The 18,730-nt window shown below is 50.5% G+C and overlaps 1 protein-coding gene across 7 annotated transcripts; it reads right to left on the bottom strand.

The window, feature by feature from the left end:
- Nucleotides 1-37: 37 nt before the first annotated feature.
- On the bottom strand, nt 38-18,169 carry pcm1 (pericentriolar material 1). 7 transcript variants are annotated; one of them, XM_067249991.1, is made up of 39 exons: nt 18,011-18,169; nt 16,511-16,625; nt 16,155-16,403; nt 15,701-16,000; nt 14,922-15,092; nt 14,252-14,371; nt 13,896-14,079; nt 13,695-13,807; nt 13,195-13,468; nt 12,941-13,085; nt 12,148-12,533; nt 11,715-11,971; nt 11,450-11,592; nt 11,225-11,354; nt 10,956-11,120; nt 10,603-10,775; nt 10,143-10,349; nt 9,682-9,979; nt 9,236-9,381; nt 8,795-9,018; nt 8,318-8,498; nt 7,853-8,193; nt 7,467-7,628; nt 7,101-7,157; nt 6,487-6,659; nt 6,235-6,366; nt 5,119-5,254; nt 4,624-4,803; nt 4,381-4,472; nt 4,140-4,274; nt 3,338-3,547; nt 3,204-3,260; nt 2,755-2,890; nt 2,503-2,651; nt 2,260-2,332; nt 1,859-2,070; nt 1,465-1,557; nt 1,020-1,143; nt 38-672 (listed from the first exon to the last, which is right to left on the bottom strand). In XM_067249991.1, the coding sequence occupies exons 2-39, from the start codon at nt 16,607-16,609 to the stop codon at nt 647-649; spliced, it is 6,453 nt and encodes a 2,150-aa protein (XP_067106092.1). In that variant the 5' UTR covers nt 16,610-16,625; nt 18,011-18,169; the 3' UTR covers nt 38-646. The 7 variants fall into 7 exon arrangements, with proteins under 7 accessions (XP_067106092.1, XP_067106095.1, XP_067106094.1 ...); XM_067249994.1 differs by having other exon boundaries at nt 1,020-1,137; XM_067249993.1 differs by having other exon boundaries at nt 10,603-10,772.
- Between the last annotated feature and the right edge of the window lie 561 nt (nt 18,170-18,730).

The raw sequence follows: 18,730 nt of genomic DNA, 5'->3' as shown, positions 1-18,730 counted from the left end.
GGTTGTGCTTTACACACAAGACAAACAACTGCTGTCAAAAGTTTCATTGTTTTTATTTTTTTAAACTTCATACAGTAGTCAACAATTTTATAATATGGAAATCATGGCTTTAAAAGGTAAAAAGAAGATTTGAAAAAGAAAAAAAAGAGTGCATACATTTCCCCAACAAGCTCCAGATGCATGTACTCAGCTCCGATCTTCCTGCAATGTTCTGTACATGGACTACAAGCTTCCTCTAGTTCTCCAAGTTCAAGGGTCACATGCAGGAACATTTGGGTACCATTTTCTGCAACTGGTTTTATGAAATAAGGCTGAGACACCAAATATAAAATGATTAAAATGACAATGTTTCAAACTGATCATTAAATATCCCCTAGACAGGACTAAGGCAATTCTCAACAAGTTGCAAAACTAACGGTTCAAACAAAACGTTCAAAAACGTTATCCATAACACAGCATAAAGCCAGCCCCTCCCCAACACAACCTTCCCACAAATCCCAAACCAGCAACAAATAACGACACATTCAGAAAAAAAGGAAACAAAGTTGTTCTGATGTTTCAAGCTAGGTTTCAAGAATATGGAATTTTAGGGTGCAGAAATTATGCCAGCTTAGTGTTTCCATAGTAGTCAAAAGCGGTAGTGCTTTCATGCACTTTGTGCACCAACTGTTTCTAAGAGAGGGAGAAAGAAAATAGAAAATAATACATTTAAATATTGTACTTGGACTGGTCTACAAGTATAAACAGTCATTCAACATCTAATCATGTACAAATTTAGCAGACACTTAACCAAAGTGACAAAGAGGAATTTAAACTTGTGACCTGCTCTGTAGTCAAATGACCAAACCACTGAGCGAAACATCCTGTACAAGTTCACTAAATTGCTTACTCAAGAAGACAAAGCCTGGTCAATAGTGTGTTACTAAATGTCATGCATGTCCAAGTATGTAAAGTGAGTGTGGTTGAGGTTTAAAATAGCACTACGCAGTCTATAAGGTCTGGCACACAGTATAACACACCTGGTTCTTTGAGGGCCAGTTCGCTGCCCACGAGGCTGGTCAGTGTGTCTGTATTACCATTGAGGATCTCTGCTGACAGGTTGTTGCTTTGCTGTTCCTCCACCATCCTCTTCTGAAGCTGCTCCTTGACATGGAACACACGCTGGTTTAGACCTAACACACACACGCTGGTTTAGACCTAACACACACACGCTGGTTTAGACCTAACACACACACGCTGGTTTAGACCTAACACACACACGCGCTGGTTTAGACCTAACACACACACACGCTGGTTTAGACCTAACACACACACACACACACACACACGCTGGTTTAGACCTAACACACACACGCTGGTTTAGACCTAACAACGGCTGGGGTATAACCAGCATGTGTTAAGACCATTTACTGCACCCAGCAGCACAGTCATTTCAAGATGGGTTTGCCTCGAAGCATCACTGACCTCACACACAACGGTAAGCTGTAAAGGCAGGTCCTCCACTTTGACAAAGTCGTCCTCATCAGATTTCTGACTGGTGTTTCCAGACCCCACCTCCTGTTTAAGACAACCCATTAGGTAACTGTCAGTTAACGGGTCAGTTTCTAACTTCTTCAGAGTGAAGACTTGGATAAAGTGCTGCTCAGCAGTCATTACCTCTTTAATGGGTCAAAGGGTATACATTAAGAGAAGGTTGCACAAGTATACAACTCAACTGTAAGGCCTCATACGTAACATTTAAAAGAGCCCTATTAAATTGATGGATACATTCTTTAAAATTATTTTGAGGCTACCACATAGCATGCATCATTGTTAAGTTTCAACCATGAAACCCAGCTGAAACGTTTAGCGGGCTCACATCTGCATTGACCATGACAGGTGACTCAGTGTTGGGACTGCTGCTGTTGCTGCTGCCGGAGTGGGAGGGCGGCTTGGTCATGGAGGTGGGAGCACCCCCATGGACGGGGCTCCCCCCCTCAGGGCCCTGGCGCTGGGCCTGAGCCCCAGCCTCCACCCGCTCCTCCTCTGGAGAGTCCACCACTTCTATGGACTCTGACTTGCTGCTCTTCACTGTGGGGCAGGAGGGGGCAGATGGACGGACACGGGAGGACAGTGAAGGGGGAGGAGGAAGGTTCAGGGAAGAATCAAGGTTATTTGACAATCAGGGGCTAAAGAAACATGGCTTCCATCATGCGATGGCAACTTATACAATGTACATCGTTGCCTGAGGTGAATTTGGCCATGGAACATGGGTCTTACCATCATTACTTTCTGAGCTTTCCTGGTCTGACTTTGTCTCCCTGACACCATCAGGTGTTTGTCCATTCACCATCTGAAATACACAGAGAACACAGAAAAGTGTGATGACAATTGTGGGTATTTACAAGTGTTCACAATCTGTTTGTGCATGTATGAGGGAGCGTCTTAGATGCATAATTGTGTGCATGTGGGGAGAGTATGTGTGTGTGTGTGTGAGACGGAAAGATGCGTGTAAAGCGGGACCTGCGTCTCTGCCAGTGCGTCGTGGCTGGCCTGCAGGGAGGTCTGGACGTCTACAGGGCCGGCCTCAAACTCCTCCATCTCCTCCACCTCATTCTCATCCTCCCCGCTCCCGTAGTTAGTCAGAGCCTGGGTCTCTGCCTTGGACAAGCCTGCCACCACACACACACAAAAACATATTTAAATCATACAATTATACACAATAATCATATTTAAAATCAATTAAAAAAAAAGCCCCATTGGTCATTTACGCACTAATAGAAAGGGGAAGTCCCTCTCCATCTTCTTCTTCCTCCTCTTCCTCTGAGGCCACGCTGCTCCCGCTCACCTCCCCCTGCTGGTCCCTCTCTGCCAGGAGAGACCGGCCGCTCACTTCTGACTCGTCCTGGTCCTGCAGGTGGGGGCAGAGCACAGTCAGGACGGACCATCCCTTCACCTCTCCACATGAACAGTCACAGGTGTACCCCTTCACCTCTCCACATGAACAGTCACAGGTGTACCCCTTCACCTCTCCAGATCAGATCCAAATTGGATTTGTTAAGAAGTGATGATTCACAGATCAGCACCTATAACCAACCTAAACTTTCAAAGAGGAACAATTCTGAATTGCTCCTTCTGAGTACTTCTTTTTTTTCTCTCTCGTGAGGGATGCCTTCCACCAGGACAGTGTGCAGTGAGAATGTGTAGTTGGAAACGGCACGTACCTTGTCCTCATCCAGATACACGGGGGAAGCACACTTTTCACCGGTTCCTTCTTTTTCCTGATGGGACACAGTCATATTTTAGTACGCAATCCAAAGCCTCCTCAGAGAATGACACACACACGCACTCCTCTCACCTCAGGTGGGTGGAAGTGTTTGGTGTTGTTCTGCTCGGCCGTCTTCTTGGGTCTGTGTCTGGGCCCCCCCATGGGGCCGCCTCCGTTACTGTCCAGGTCCTGCATGAGCCTGAAGAAGGCCAGCTCGTTGAACAGGATCTCAGAGATCTCCACCAGCAGGTCCTCGCCACAGTCCTTCAGGGTACGTCCCGCAAACTTACCCAAGGAGTCCTGGGGGTGGAGGGAGGGAGGGAGGGCAGAACCGGTCTGTTATGGGACTCCATGGACTGCTGTCCGCTGCACTTCAGATATCATGTCCTCCAAATCTAGAGAGACTGGCCTGCTGGTGTTGTGCTTCCTACCTGCTTCTGGTAGGGCTGAGTGATATGACAATATATATTGTTTGACTATAGAAACCTTTATTTTGTTTCCTATTATGCTCTATAATTAATTAATCTAATCCAACTCGATGTGGCAATATTTGTCGTCATTGGGACAGCGGTGCTACAGCGCACGATTCTAACGTTTATAGACGATTATATAATTATAAGGTTTGCAAGTTCACAAAAAACACATGCAGTGCAGTAATTAGCGATCCTTTTTTAGATAAAAGAAAACAGGTTGCACCACAAAAATTATTTGCCCTCGCAATAAATGCTCCTGTAAGTAGTCGGAAAGACATGAGGTCTGCAAACATCCTTTTGGCACACAACTTTGTGAGTCGTTTTATTCAAGTAGGCCGACAAAGACTACTTTTTGAACAGAAACCGTAGCTAGCCACCCACAACGTAGCTGCTGCTGTTGTGTGTATTGCGGTTCCTACCTGCAAGATGCCTCCCAGCTGGCGATGGAAGAAGCGTACAAATTCCTTGCTCTCGTCGTTCTGCTGGGTGAGGGTGAGGACCATGCGCCTCACAGCCTGCAGAAGCTGCAGGGAGCACACCTCCTCCATGTGCTCCTGGAGAGAGAGAGAGAGAGAGAGAGAGAGAGAGAGAGAGAGAGACAGTGAGTGAGAGAGTGAGAGAGATACTATTAAGATGTGTGTGACTGGTGTCCTCTCCAACCTTGAGGAAGGGGATGACCTCCGTCATGATGGCTTTGATCTGTCGGTCCAGCTGCTGGGTATCGATCTGGGGGCAGCGCACGTCGCCCGCCCCTGCACACACACACACACACACTCATCATCATCAACAGGTCTCATATGTGGGTAAGGGTTAGTGTAATTAAAACAAGATTAGCTGCAGTGGTGCCACCCGCACCACTTAGGAAGGACACAAGGACGGGAGGATTCAGACAAGCCCTGGTACCTTCTAGTAGCTGAGCAGCGCTAGCAGGAATACGCTCAGCCCTACAGGCCTCTGGGCCATAGGCGGCGTCTGCATTAGTGATAGTAGCAGCAGGGGCGTTGCAGGGGTTAAACTCAGACTTCATGCGGTCGTACTCTCTCATTCTGGCCAGAGCTTTGTCTAAGTGAATCACCGTGTTACCTAACAGGACAGCATGGAGAGGCAGGGAGGGGAAGAGAAGGACAATGAGAGGAGGGGGTATTTAGAGGAATTAGACAAAGAAAGGTAAGGGAGAAAGGTAAGGGAGATGGTGGGAAAATGAAACGGAAAGAAAAACGGAAACAAAGAGGATCAGAGGGAGACAGCGAGCGAGAGACAAAGACAGCAAGCGAGGGAACAAAAGGGACATTAGTGTAATCTCCAGCTCAGCTCTCGCTCTCCATAGCCATTAAGCGAAGCACATGATATGGATGCTGGGGAAATGAACCCAGGTCCTGGCGTGTGCCCGCCCTCTACCTAGGTCATCGTTGGCAAAAGGCTCCAGGTTGGAGGAGGTGGACATGCTGCTGTCGTCATCGTCCACACGCTCTCCCACATTCCTCCTCCGGTTGGACTCTGGCTTGATCCTCACGTTCTTCTCTGAGCCCTCCTCCTGAAGGGAAGACAGACACACATCTGTCACACACACACACACACGTATAGAGAGAGGCCGTAGAACAAGAGGATGACAGAACTTCTCTCTGGAGGCACCCCGGGGAGGGAATCTGTCCTGCTTAATCAGTGACGTGGGCAATACCCCTACGAAAGATCCAAATGTAACAGGTTTCAATCTAGTCACACGAAGCACAGCGCAATCCCGACTTCTGAGCCCTGACACCTTCCAGACAATAGGCCTTCATCCGTCATCCTCCACCACATTGTGGAGGAAAACAGGAGATTTATCAAGATACACGCCCACGGCCCTGCCGCCCACCACCTCTCCTTGAAACCACAAGCTCAAAACTCCCATGATGGATGCGTCAAGACGAGAGGAATTAGCGGTAACATTGAGCAGGGACAATGGTGGTCTCCTGTGGACGGAATCCGAACGCTTCATCCATCACGCCAGAACAAAGTCAGGTTATTTAGAGAGACAAAAGGCGGCACTTCCAATTAGCGGAACCCCAGGGAGCGTGGCACAGAACAAAGGAACACACGTCTGGGTTCTGTCAGGGAGGTTCGAAGCCACAGACACGCTCCTCACCAGACCTGACAGGAGGGATTCAGATCAGACACCGCTCCTCAACACTGACAGGAGGGATTCAGATCCCATGGAGACGGAGAGGAGGAACAAAAGACACAGAGAGAGAATGAGAGAGATCGGAGAGGAATGGATAACAGAGAGGCTGACAGGAAATGTCAGCTGGCTGAGCGGTTAGGGAATCGGGCCATTAATCAGAAGGTGGCCGGTTCGATTCCCGGCAGAACAAAATGACATTGTTTCCTTGGGCAAGGCACTTCACCCTACTTGTCTCAGGGGGAATGTCCCTGTATTTACTGTAAGTGGCTCTGGATAAGAGCGTCTGCTAAATGACTACATGTAAATGGAGGGATGTATGGCGAAAGGAAAGGAAAAGACAAATGGAATCCCACCGCATCGCTGGTGGCCAGACTCTCGCTGGGCGTGAGCTCCGACTGGGAGCCCCCAGCCCAGGCCGCGGGTCCCAGAGACGAGGCCTGGTCCTTGGCCGCGCTCTTCTCCGTCAGGTGCCTGGTCACGATGTCCTGGAGGACGGGACACACAGGTACAGGAGGTTAAGCAACTTCACAGCGGTCTCTGAAGGGTTACTGTAACTACTGTTCTCACAAAAATAGGAGACCCAGTGGGGAACTGACGGTACCAACCTGCAGGGAGTAGAGCGCCCTCTGGCGCAGGTAGTCGGTATTGAGCAGCTGCAGTTCATGGAACAGCTCAATGAGGAAGTGGGGTCGGGACTCGTTCTGGGAGATGAGAGTGGCCACCTCAGAGTAGATGGTCTCCCTCAGGGCTTCAAACAGGGAGAAGTCACTGCTGGCATCTGACATGAGGGACAGAGAGAGAGAGAGGAAGAAGGAGAAAGACAGGGATAGAGAGATGGAGAAAGTGATAGGAAAAGAAAGAGAGATTGGAAAAAAAGCAAAAACAGAGACAATATTATCATGCCTAAACTCCTTAAAATATATTAACTAATCATGGTGAGCCTTTCTTATCGGGGGATCAAAATGAACATTTAACAGCAAAGAGTTCTGTGTCATGCATCTAGTCTTTGAGGTACAAATGGAACCCAGGTAAATCAGAGATGAGGGTTCTTGTGTGAGTGTCAGTTAGAAACAGCGCATGCCTACGTGTGAATGGCACATTTAAGAAATAATAATTAAATGAACTGTAAAAGCCCAGGCAGATAAGCAAGTGGTCGCCTAGCTCTGTCGGGGTAATGGAAATCTTGCTAGACATGCTAGGGGATGCAGGGTGAGTTTACCTGGTGCTTCAGTGCATGCTATTCTGTTAGACAGGAAGGGTGTTCTCCAAGCATAGGCTGTGAAGAATCGGACAAAGTAAAGACAAAAAGTGACAAAAGAAACCCCCAAATCTTTAATTAAAACACCAAAACAGGCGTGGAACACAAACACGAGGACACAAACTTAAATAAGGATAAAACTTTAACTAACACACAGAGCATGCATCTGAAAATAAATGGACTCCTTTGGGTTGGACTGACAACGTAAAGAAAACCCAGTTCAGGGTTTTCTGTGGAGAAAGTGGGATTCTTCAAATATTTCCCACTAGGAAGTACACGACCAACCATGGCCATCCCTCTCCCCCAGACCTTTACCTAGACCTTTACCTGAGGAGAGGTCGTTGGGCTTGTTGCCAGGTTTGGTCTTGCTGTCCAGCTTTTCCTGCGTCAGTCTGTCTAGCAGGTTCTGGTTCAGGTCCCTGGGACGGGGCTTCAGCGCCCTCTGCTGGACGAGGTCTGCAGCGCTGGACACACTGTCACTCTCTCGCCCTGGGGACAGGTGGACACGACGTCAAGCGACACAGCGTGGCCCTACATCGCCGACATAACGCAAACAGTCCGACTAAGGAACTGGGACTTGAAAGCCCTTACATCCTGGGCCTACCTGTCTGGGGATGACTAGATTGTGAAAACAGGTTTAATGTTTAAGCTGTTGGACTCGTAGAAATGCTTCCACGCAGTGTGAAAAGGTCTTGGGATGTCTGTTCCCGTACCTGTGTTCTTGGGCTGTCCCTTGCTCCTGCGCCGGCGTCCCTTGGAGGTTGGCGTCTTGTCCCTGGATGCCAGGCTGGCCTGGGCCGAGGCCTTGCGCCCCGCCCTGAAGGTCTTGGTGACGGTGGTGGGGTCCACAGGGTCCGCGAGGCTGCTGAAGCTCTCCTGGGAGCCCTGGGGGTCGAAGCTCATGGGGTGGGGGTGGGAAAGGGAGGGCGAGTCCTGGGGTTGCAGCCGGTTGTGGAGGGAGGTGTTGTTGGCTGGAGGGTGGTGGCTGTGGGAGGTGGTGGTGTTGGCTGGCAGGGAGGTGTTGAGCCAGCCAGGTTCTCTCTGCCTCGCAGGCCTGGAGCACAGACAGCAGGTGAGGGGGACCAGGGGACACGGCATCATATCAACACGTGCTGTTTACAATGCGCCGTGACACACAGCCAGACACTCATCCCCGTGAACACACAGGCACACGCTACCTTTTCTCTGTGGAGGTGTTTAGCGGCGAGCGTTGCAGGGGAGGGGGGAAGCTCATGTACTCGGTCCTGGCTGAGGTGTTGGGGTCCAGCTGGAGGTGCACCTGGTCGGGGCTGGCCTGAGCACCCTCAGCTTGAGGGAAGTCCCCAGGCATGGATGGGAAGAGGGGGTTCAAGTTAAACCCTGACAGACATAGGAGACACAACAGGGTTTGGATGAATATTAGAAATAGTTCATTCACACAAAAACAAATTATCTTTGTTAAGTCAGCACTTAAACACTACTCAATCTTCTGTAAATCACTATTCATTTCACATCCAGTGCATCAAATCTTATAATATATTTCATCCTCCAGTGCACAGGCTCAGTCAAAAGCTAGGTTAAGGTCACTGTGTGTGTGGTGCATGTGACTGAACAGTGTGCATGTGTGTGTGAGGCTGGTGAGTGAACGGTGTGTGCGTGTCTGCACGTTTTCATACCGACGGGGAGGGGGGAGAAGGCGGGGGCCAGACCAGGCAGGTAGAAAGCGTTTCCCGAGGAGGGAGGCGGCGCCAGGGAGGCGAAGGGCAGGAAGAGGCTGGGGGAGCTGGAGGGGGGAGGACGACAGTCCTGGGAGGAGGTCTGGGGGGAGGACTGGGCCTGCTGACCTGACGACACAGGCTGCTGCTGCTGCTGGATGAGCTCACTCAGCACCTGCTTCAGCCTGGCAGAGGAGGGGGCACACAGGACACACCTTACAATCACACTACACAGTCACAATGACAGAGATTCAAATCAAATGTGACATTTCAGTTATTAACATAACTATGTTAACCATCTATATTACACACATTTAAACATTTTTACAAATGCTGACTGCCTTCTAAATGAGTGCTGGGACCATGAGCTTGCACTGTGTGTGTGTGTGTGTGTGTGTGTACCTCTGGACGTTGCTCTGCTGCCAGGCCAGCTGACTGTAGCAGTGGTTGAGCTGGTGCATGACCAGGTGGACCTGGGGAGAGGCCAGGTTGTTGGGCAGCACGCTGTACTGGCCCGTCAGCAGGGTCTGCAGCATGTAGGACAGCGTCTGCAGAAATGGAGATGGAGGGCGGACAGGAGGGAGTTAGACAGAATGAATGGAATTCATTCTATTCATTCACCTGTCCAATGTCTGAACCAGATCTGACAGGCTGCAACAGACTGGCGAGAAGCAGAGCTCAAAGGGATGACAGCGCTGGCATTTTCACTTGAGAACGACCATGAATTCCACATCTGCCCCACACGTCAATATACATCACTAGTGACATCGCAAAGCACGCCTGACAAAGACCCTTGGGGAAAAAGACATGTGCGGGACCTGCATGGATGTGTCTGCGTGTGCACCCACCTGCTGGTCTTGCAGCAGTGTCTGACACATGCTGGTGCTGAAGTCCAGTTGTCTTTGCAGCTGGGTGACCTGGTCCTGCCAGTGGCGCGAGCCCTCAGAGAAGGAGAGCTCTGAGGCCCAGCGCAGGTTCTCCTGGCGCCTAGAGCTCCCTGGCCCTCCTGCTGCTGCGGCTGCTGCGGCTGCTGCTGGCCCGGGCTGCTGGAGGCCCTGGGCCTGGAGCTGCTGCTTGGCCCTGGCTCTGGCCCTTGGAGACGGACGGCCCGTGCTGTCGGAGAACGGCTGAGGAGGCTTCAGGTTGCTGGAGAGACGAGAGGAGGACGGGGATGGAGAGATGGAGAGTAAAAGACAAGAGTTGGTGCCTGATTTGCTGCTTTGGCATCATCAACCGTGTGAGAAACCCCAGAGGCGAGCGCTGGAGGTGACTCCAGGTACACCCAGTCAGGTGGGCTGTGAGCTCTAACCTGGTCATGTTCTTCCTGGTGCTGTGGCTGCGCTGGTTCCAGCTGTTAGAGTAGATATGGACGTCATCGCTGGAGCTACTCTCAGCCCCGTCCACCTCTTCCTCATCCTCCTCTTCTTCTTCTTCTTCAGCTCCCATCTCGGACGGGTAGCCGTCCTCATCCTCGTCCAGCTGGCAGGGGGTGGAGCCACCCCAGGTTGCCATGGTTCTGGAAAGATCAAACATGAAACGCCCAATCAATCAGTTGGATGTATTGATCAGTGGGGGGGGAAGGGGGAGGGTTAACACAGTTCCAGCAATGTCTACAAAATATGCCATATGTCAGTCTTACAGAGGTAAATAACTATAAATATGGCTTTTGGATATAAATAGACCTATTCCAAATCCATAATGGGCCGAATGTTCCTCGGGAACAGGAACAGTGGATTGAGTTGTCATGCCAGCGCCCTCCTCCGTTCTACCTCTCGTCCCTGCTGAGGGCCTGGGAGGCGGCGTGGGGCTCGGGGGCCTCTGAGGCATGGTCGGGGCCGCTGCTGCGGCGCTGGTGCTCGGCCATCAGAGACTCCAGGTGCTTCCTGCGCTGACGCAGCTCCTCACGCAGGATCTGGTGGCGACGCATTTCCGACCACAGCTGCTAGAGGGAGAAGGGGGTGCGGGGGGGAGGGGAGAAGAGGAAAAGGAGGAGGGGGGGGGAAAGGGGGAGGAGGTGGAGGATGGTTCAGATATGCAGGAGATGGTGTGTGGTCATGTCCTGTTAATGGTGTTAGAAATGAGGTGCGCGTTCTTGATGTGTGCTAACTGGGACGAGGCTCACCTCGTTGTCCGTGACTGAGGCGCTGGCAGCCTCGGCGGTGGGCTTGAGCGTGGCAGCGCTGGCTTTGGGGGCGGTGCCGCTGGGCTGCGGCGTCGGGGTGGAGGCCGCTCCCGGGAGGTTCCTCATCACAGGGCCCTGCTGACTCATCGTGCTGGACATGGATGACTGGAGAGGGAGGGAGGGAAAGACTGTGTTAATTGTGTGAAATAGTGAAATAAGTATTTGTACAGTGTGCTGCAGTACCACTGTGGTGTGTGTGTGTGTATTACCTGGAGGTCGGGGCAAGCCCACTGAAGGTCCTGGATCTTGCCCTGGATCTCCAGCAGTCTCTGACGCTCCTCGTGGAGCTGCTTGAGCTCCTGCTGCTGCTGACGCAGCTTCTCCTCGTACAGCTTCTCCCTGATCAATCACAACCACTCGTCATTGGCACAGTCACAGATGATCCACGTGATCATGATCCAGAAAGAATGTGTGTGTGTGTGTGGTGCCCATACCTAGCCTTGTCAGACAGGCTGACCTCTCGGGGCGTCTTGGGTCCCACGCCCCCCCCTCCCCCAGGTGCAGTGTGTCTGGTGTTGTTGGGTTGCTGGTGCAGAGCCTCGTCCTCATTGGCTGTGGTGGCGTCCGTGTCATCACTCTGAGACCAGGAGAGAGAGGCGAGAAAACAGCTCAGCAATGGGTGGTCAATTAGCCATCACACAATGACACTTATCCATGTATCTATCCATCAGTCTCTCTGTGTCTGCCTCCCTCCTTCACCTGCACCATGGCCACCAGCTCCTGCAGCTGTCGTAGCTTCTGCTTGGCCGTTTGCAGGCGGTGGACCTTCTGGGCGAAGTCGGCGTCATCCCCAACCAGGCTGCTCCTGCGGCTGGAGCCAGACCCGTCACTGGGCCGCCCCCTGCGCCTGCCTCCACGGGCCCCCTCCTCGGCCTCCAGACCCTCGTCCTCCTCCTCCTCCTCCTCGTTGTCGTCCTTGGGATGGTCGTAGGGCCGGTCTTGGTTGTACTGGCACTCTGAGGGTGGCAGAGTGGAGTGTTCAGCCAAACGTGTGTGTGTGTGAGAAAGATGGTTGGTCACACAATGTGCCAAGGTGTGTGTGAGTCAGAGTGGGGAATAGAGAGAGAGAGAGAGATTGAGAGAGACAGAGAGAGTCTGTCTCCCAGTGTGTGCATCAGTGCATCTGTCCTACCTATGACAGAGGGGATGTTGAGGCTTCGGAGGTTAGCAGCAGAGCGGTTATTGATCTCGCACTCAGTGTTCAGTCTGCCGTCACGGTTGTTGGTCCCTCCTCTTACTCTCCCTCCTCCTCCTCGTCCGTCGGTCAGGCTGTTCATGTCGGTCCAGTTCCCGCTGTGCTGAGGGTTTCTGATGTTGGTGACGGGCGGCCGGTTCTCCTGCTCCGAGTCGAACATGGCCTCGAACATGGAGCCGTCTTCAGTCTCGTCCTCCTCGTCCTCCTCGTCCTCCTCCTTCACGTTCTCGTTGACGGTGTCCACCATCATGTCGGACGTCTGCTCGTAGTACTGCACCAGCTCCCGCAGCTCGTTCAGACGCTTGTGAACCTCCTTCAGCTTTCTGTGGATCAACACAGAGGGGAGAGATAGGGAAGGAGGATTTTGTTCTATATCAGTCTGATGTGTCTGGCGCTGGTCCTGTTTAGGATTGGGTATGGCTTGAGTTTTCTGATAATGGTGCTAAAGCAGTACTTTTAAAACTGTTGTGGTGCCTTATAAAAACCTAAATCAAATGACGACATTAAAGAAAGTCAATTTCAACTTGAACTATAACTAAATACAAAACACTTTGTTGAACATGCCGATGTTGGAATCCTTTTGAGCAAAATACAGCCCCACTTTCAAACTTTTAGCTGTTCCACCATGTTTACTGTAGCTACCAACTAACGGGAGGCTACCTGACTAAATGTACCTGCTGCAAATCAGAGCAAGTGTAATGTATCTAGCCATGGCACGTGTGGCGCGTACCTGAGTTTGTCTGCAGAGTTGGAGGTGTCCTGGTGTGCGGTGTGGAAGGAGGCGGAGCTCCCGTTGGAGCAGAGAGCAGAGGGGCGGTCTGACGAGCCCGCTGCCAGACTCAGGCTGCGCTGGCTGGGCACGGGAAGGCCTCGACCTGGGGATACAGGACACAGCAGGCTTATTACCACTTCTTAATGCTCCCCTCAGGACTACGAATAGAACAGCCCCACCATGCGGCCCCCAGCCCTCGCCTGGGGTCTTACAAGAGTTGTTGTTGAGCGTCTGGTCCCGGAGAGAGTGCAGCTCCTGCAGGATCTTGTCCATGGTCTGCTTCTTGTCCTGCAGCTCCTGCAGCTTGGTGAGCTTGGCGCTAGCCGCGGAGCCGTGGGGCAGGGAGGAGGTGGTGAGGGGGGAGGAGGACAGGAGGGAGGCGCGGGACGAGGGAGGAGGAGGGGGCTGGGAGGCCCGCGACCGAGACACTTCCCTGGACAGGGAGAGGCTTTCGGCCTGGCGACGGTTGTCTGGGACCGCCTTGGTCTGGGGGAAGAGACACACACAAACACATGTTATCAGTAGGACAAATCTGAACTATTTTAGTACAATAAAACATTGTCTGGATACACAGTGTCTTTCACTAAATACAGTTTCACAGAGAAACAAAGATGTCTGAGTTTCGCTTGTTGCCGTGATCTCTTGTTGCCATCAACAAGCTTAAGGTGGATAACGGGTTTCCAGCAGTTCTAGCAGGGTTTATGTCCTGTACCTGGGTGTCGTGGAGCTGGTTGTGGAACCTCTGGATGAGGTCGTTGAGCTCGTCGTTGAGCTCCGAGGTGATGCTCAGGCCCGACACGCTGCCAGTGGTCTCCGTCACCACTGCTGCGATGGGGCGGAGAACGACACATGAATGCAAGCTCATATGTTTGTTCATGTGTGTATGAGTGTGTCAGTTAAACAGAATAAAGACCTGTGTCGTCCATGGCGGCGATGGCGTGCTCGGCGCTGTGCTGCATGGTGAGCAGAGCGGCCTGGCGGCCCTGCAGGGCCCTCAGCTGCTCCTGCTGTTCCAGCATCTTCTTCAGCAGCTCGTGCTGCTTGCGCAGGTTCTCCAGTTCCTCCTTCTGCTCGCCCCGGCTGGACGCACCGCCGCCCTGGACCACACACACACACACACACAACGACAGAACAATCTTAAAGATGATCGGATAAACAGACCAGTGTGTCTGTATGCATGGGTGTGAGTATGCATGCAAGAATAGGAACGCATTTGGCTACAGTATGTGTTTAAAGCATTTGGCTAGTGTGTGTGTGTGCGTTGCTTACAGTGGCGTTGGACACGTCGGAGGAGCGCACCTCAATGTTGAGGGAGGTGCTCTCTGCCAGGGAGCCTGAGCCCACGGCTGAGTCCAGAGTCCCCTCCTCGTCCTCTTGGTTCTCTCTGGCCTGCAGGGGGGAGCAGGGGAGCGCCACAGCACATTTAAACACAGGTCTACGTGTCCTCGCAGACTGGGTCTGAACACCACGCATGAACCCTCGCAACGCACACTGAGCACACATGCCCTGCAGCACTGAGGTAAAAGCAAGAGTCTCATGTCCCAGTTTTTTCCACCTAAGGGAACAGGAGACCAGGCTGGCATGTCTGTCTGTCGGATGCAGTGTGCGTTTCAGGAACACACAGGAACGCAGGCATTAAAAATACATCCCAGCCACGACCTGTGTAACGGAGCTCTTCCACAACAACACCCTGGCAAGCAGTCTAGAACCAAGAGGCATGTGTAAAGGCACAAAGCTGAGTCACAGCTGACGCAGGCTCGACGATGTAAACAACACTAGTCTGCAAACATCGTACTCGCAAAAAAAAAAAAAAAATGAATACAGACAGCCAATCGAATTAACCAACAGTAAGGGGTATTAATCAACAGCAAGAGAAGTGTGTATGTTTATAATATACACATTTATACACAAACACGTATCTATAAAATAGACAACTGACCAGCATCTTTTGGAGGAAGCGCAGGTAGGACTTCTCCTGCTCCTTGAGGTGGCAGATGAGGTGAGAGAGGCGCTCCACGTTGGCTGGCACGTCCTTCTTCTCCACCAGGTCGTCCCTCATGGAGCTGGCCTTGCTGATGTACTCCCGGATCTGCACCAGCTTGCTCACCACCTGGGGTCACCGCCGGGGTGGGTGGGTAGGTCAGGTTTGTGTGTCGTAAAACGAACAAGATTAAGAGTGTCGTCGCCAGAGACCCATATCATGAGTGCGGTGTGGTGTGACCGTTATAGAGGACGTGTGTGTGCACGAGCGAGCGAAAAGAGCGAATGAGTGGTGAGAAAGAGACGGAGGGAGAGAGAGGTCTTGTGAGAGGAGCAAAGATCCTCAGCCAGTGTACAGACTGGTTTAAAGGAGGGCAGAGCGAGCGAGGACGATGCCAAACTCACTCCGCACCAGGGGTGGCATATTTATAAATTGCCCTAAATACGCACTGCCTGCATCATCTCTTGCGCTCTCCTTTTCTATTTCTTTCTCTGTATCTTTTTCCAATCCCCGCTCTAGTTTCCACAAGAGGGAGTGCACACTGGGGAATGGTTGTGAGACATGTATAAAATGTTACTGTCCATGCAAGAAAAATACCTTTTTACATGACTGGACTGACATGAAAATATGGCTATTCCAGACGTCGGTACTGTATGTCAGCTGGAACTTAAATGGCTTTTGGAGGGCTACAAAACAAGAAAAGTGGCCAAAAGTTCAGCATGTGCAATCTGCGTTACCTGGCTGCTGTCAATACCAGGCCCTTCACGCCCATCCTCCCTGGGGGGCCCTCTCTCCGGCCCGCGGTCCCGACCAGGGGTCTCTTTAGCCAGGGTTAAGGTTCCCCTGAAGCTGAGGCTCTGCTTCTTAGCCACCGCGGGGGTGGCAGGGGCCGAGGAAGAGGGCAGGAGAAGCTTGTCCTTGCTCTTGTTGGTGTTAACGTGCAACGGCAGGAAGTTGAAAGGCTTCTTGTTCTCAGCCAGCTGCCTCTGGTTGTTGGCGGCTGTAACACGGCCTTGGGAGTCACTACCGATGCTCCTCTGGATATAGGGAAAAAGTGTATAGAGGGGGACACAGAAGTCATTCTATCTTACTGTCAATGCATAGTGACTTAAAGCTTGAAGTCAACAAAATCAGAGGCGAAATACTGTTGTGCAGGTGAAGGATCCAGCGCATCCTTCCTGTGGCTCTCACCTCGTCCAGGTCGGTGAAGTTGATCCTCTGCCGTAGCCGGTCCAGCTCTGCCTGGTCCGGTACAGACATTTGGGTGGTGTACTTGATGTGGGGGAAGGAGTGAGGGGTTCGCGCCCTTCGCCGCCCGGCCCCAGGGGTAGACTCCGGCGAGATGTCGTTAGTCAGCCGCGCCGTCTCGGCCATGCCTGAGAACTTCTTCCTGTTTTTCTCTGAGGACCGGTTTGCCCTCTTCTGCTGGACGCCCCAGTCCTGATCAGCAACGGAGGTGAAGGGTTTGTTTGTTTGTTTTTTAAGCCATTCAAAATCCTGTGAAGGATCTTACTTCTAGCATTTCAATGTTAATAAGCTCTGCGTACCATGTTGTTGAGCCTGTCCTCCAGGCTGCTGTTTGTAACCGTCCAGTTGTGAAGCTCTTGCTCTGAGCAGTCATCAAATGGAGTTCCCCCTGTTGCCATGCCTACCGCTCACCACCTGTTCAGTTCACAATGACATTAGTCAACACAGAGAAAAGCTCGAGAACACATATTTAAGTACCTTCACACAAAGAAATATGAAAAAATTAATGAACTTACAAAAACAGGCCCACAGACCAAATACATATTTTGCTGAAAATATGACACCATAAAAAGCTACAATTCAAGTCTGAAGAAGGCAGAACAAATTTTGCGGATAGAATTCGCACACATAGGCTACTGTAACTTCAATGGTAATGTGGATTATCATAAACCACAGCACGTGAGGTTTTTTCCAGACAAGCAGTACAGTGATTGTAGTCGATTAATCTAGCATTTTAAGGTCACATGTGAGACAATGTCTGCTAACGTTATTTTACCTATAGTGAGGATAGTTAACCGTCTTAAAAGACACAATTAGGCCTAATACTTCCTTGAAGACTGGGGAGATCACGAGTTGCCAATGGTTCTTGAAGACTAACCTTGTGAGTACCGTTTTTCAAAATGAGTTTCTGTTTAAATGAACGCTGGTAGCCGGTAGGATGATTCCCGGGAAATAATCACAAATTCCCTCCACAACGACACAGTCAAGCGCGACCTTTCTACCACAGCACAGTCAGTCAGATGCTATTACAAACTAACTTGAGAGTAACCAGTGAATGTCATGACAACACCTTGCCCCCCGCTAAGAAACTTTGCAACAAACGGTACTGTACGTCGCACGAGCAAATATTTTATTAAAACTATAGCACACTACAGAATAACTTTTCCCTGAATAAATAGTTATTGGTTTGCCCAAACAATTAAGCTAATAACTAATATATGTACATGAATCTTGGCTAGCTAGATATCCATCTAGATTCCCCGAAAACCCGATGTCACCATAGCAACTCCTGACCCCCATCCCCGCGAAAAACAGGGGTGACGTCCCATCACCAGCTAGTTAGCGAGAAGCTAACTAGCCATCCAGCTTAGAAGGGCTAGCTCGCTTGCCACTTTGTTAGCTCTATGCTAAAGAGTTAACGTTGCACAGCTAGTTGCTGAGCTAGCGAACTAGCTAAACTACCACAAAGTCAGCTTGTCGGCTACCGTTTGGCTATCGGTACTTACTACTGGGTAGGTAGACTAGCTACACCAACGCAGTTAGGCCGACTTGTCATTGCGGATTGCTAGCAGGCTGACAAGAAGTAAACACTGTTCTGGTTGGTAATAAACTGCTAGCTTGTTTCGACACTGTTGCAGGCTAGCAGAGTCGTAAAGTGCTAAACTAGTCTAGCTAGTTAGGCACGGTCCTGGAGAAAACCACGACAAATGGAAAGCTGAGCCAGCTAGCCTAGTGTTATCTTAGAACATTATAGAGAAGCTAGCTAGCTAGTTTGAGTAGGCAGCTAAATAATTAATTACCTCAGTGCGTGCTTCAGAAAATGTGGAAGCCGTTTGTCGTTATTGGCTCATTCTCTAAGCCAGGATAATAACTCAAATTAGATAAATCCAAATAGGGTGGAGACGAGAAGTGTGAATGCTTTGATATTCTTTAGGAATTCACTTCACTCACTCAGTCCTGCAAGTCGACCGAATGTCAGCCACCTTCTCTCGTCGTAAGCGGAGTGATCATCAGTGGCCTTTTACACAAACGAATGATTTTACACTTTAGCACATCGCTGCAACAAACACTGCATAGCTAGTGCCAGCTATCTACGCATATTTAACTGTCTAGTTAAGTGGAAAATAATGTTTATGTTGGAAAATAAACACAAGCCTATGGCACTATTTTTTCTTACGGACTTTTTTTTATTATAAAGTGCAGTGACGTTAAGAAAGTTGAGAGGTTGTGTACATCTATAGGATGAGAAAACACATTTCAAAGTTTAGTTCTAAGTATATTTGAATTTAAATTCCGACACTATTGTGTTAGTTTTATATCTGCCTCGAATATGGCACATCTGTAGTGTACACCTAATAGAAATGTGTTTAATTGGACAAAAAGAAGCCGCAATCAACAGCAATAAGAGCCTTGATGCGCATGATGCGCAACTAAAGTATTGCACATTATTACCAATGAAAGTGCCTATGACTAAATAATGCGTATTTTCGTTAGATTCGAATAATGGCAAAAAAATAGCA

Source organism: Osmerus mordax, chromosome 14, assembly GCF_038355195.1.
Source record: "Osmerus mordax isolate fOsmMor3 chromosome 14, fOsmMor3.pri, whole genome shotgun sequence".
In the NCBI taxonomy this organism is placed as follows: Eukaryota; Metazoa; Chordata; class Actinopteri; order Osmeriformes; family Osmeridae; genus Osmerus; species Osmerus mordax.
This window is presented reverse-complemented; position numbering and strand designations above follow the sequence as displayed.

What these genes read in the sequence shown, in the direction of transcription:
- pcm1 (XM_067249991.1), bottom strand. Translation starts at nt 16,609, where the DNA reads ATGGCAACAGGGGGAACTCCATTTGATGACTGCTCAGAGCAAGAGCTT. An exon ending in GGGACAGCCCAAGAACACAG is followed by an intron (nt 7,629 to 7,852) that starts GTACGGGAACAG and finishes ACCTGTCCCCAG; the next exon opens with GGCGAGAGAGTGACAGTGTG. An exon ending in TGTATCTGGATGAGGACAAG is followed by an intron (nt 2,891 to 3,203) that starts GTACGTGCCGTT and finishes CCCCACCTGCAG; the next exon opens with GACCAGGACGAGTCAGAAGT.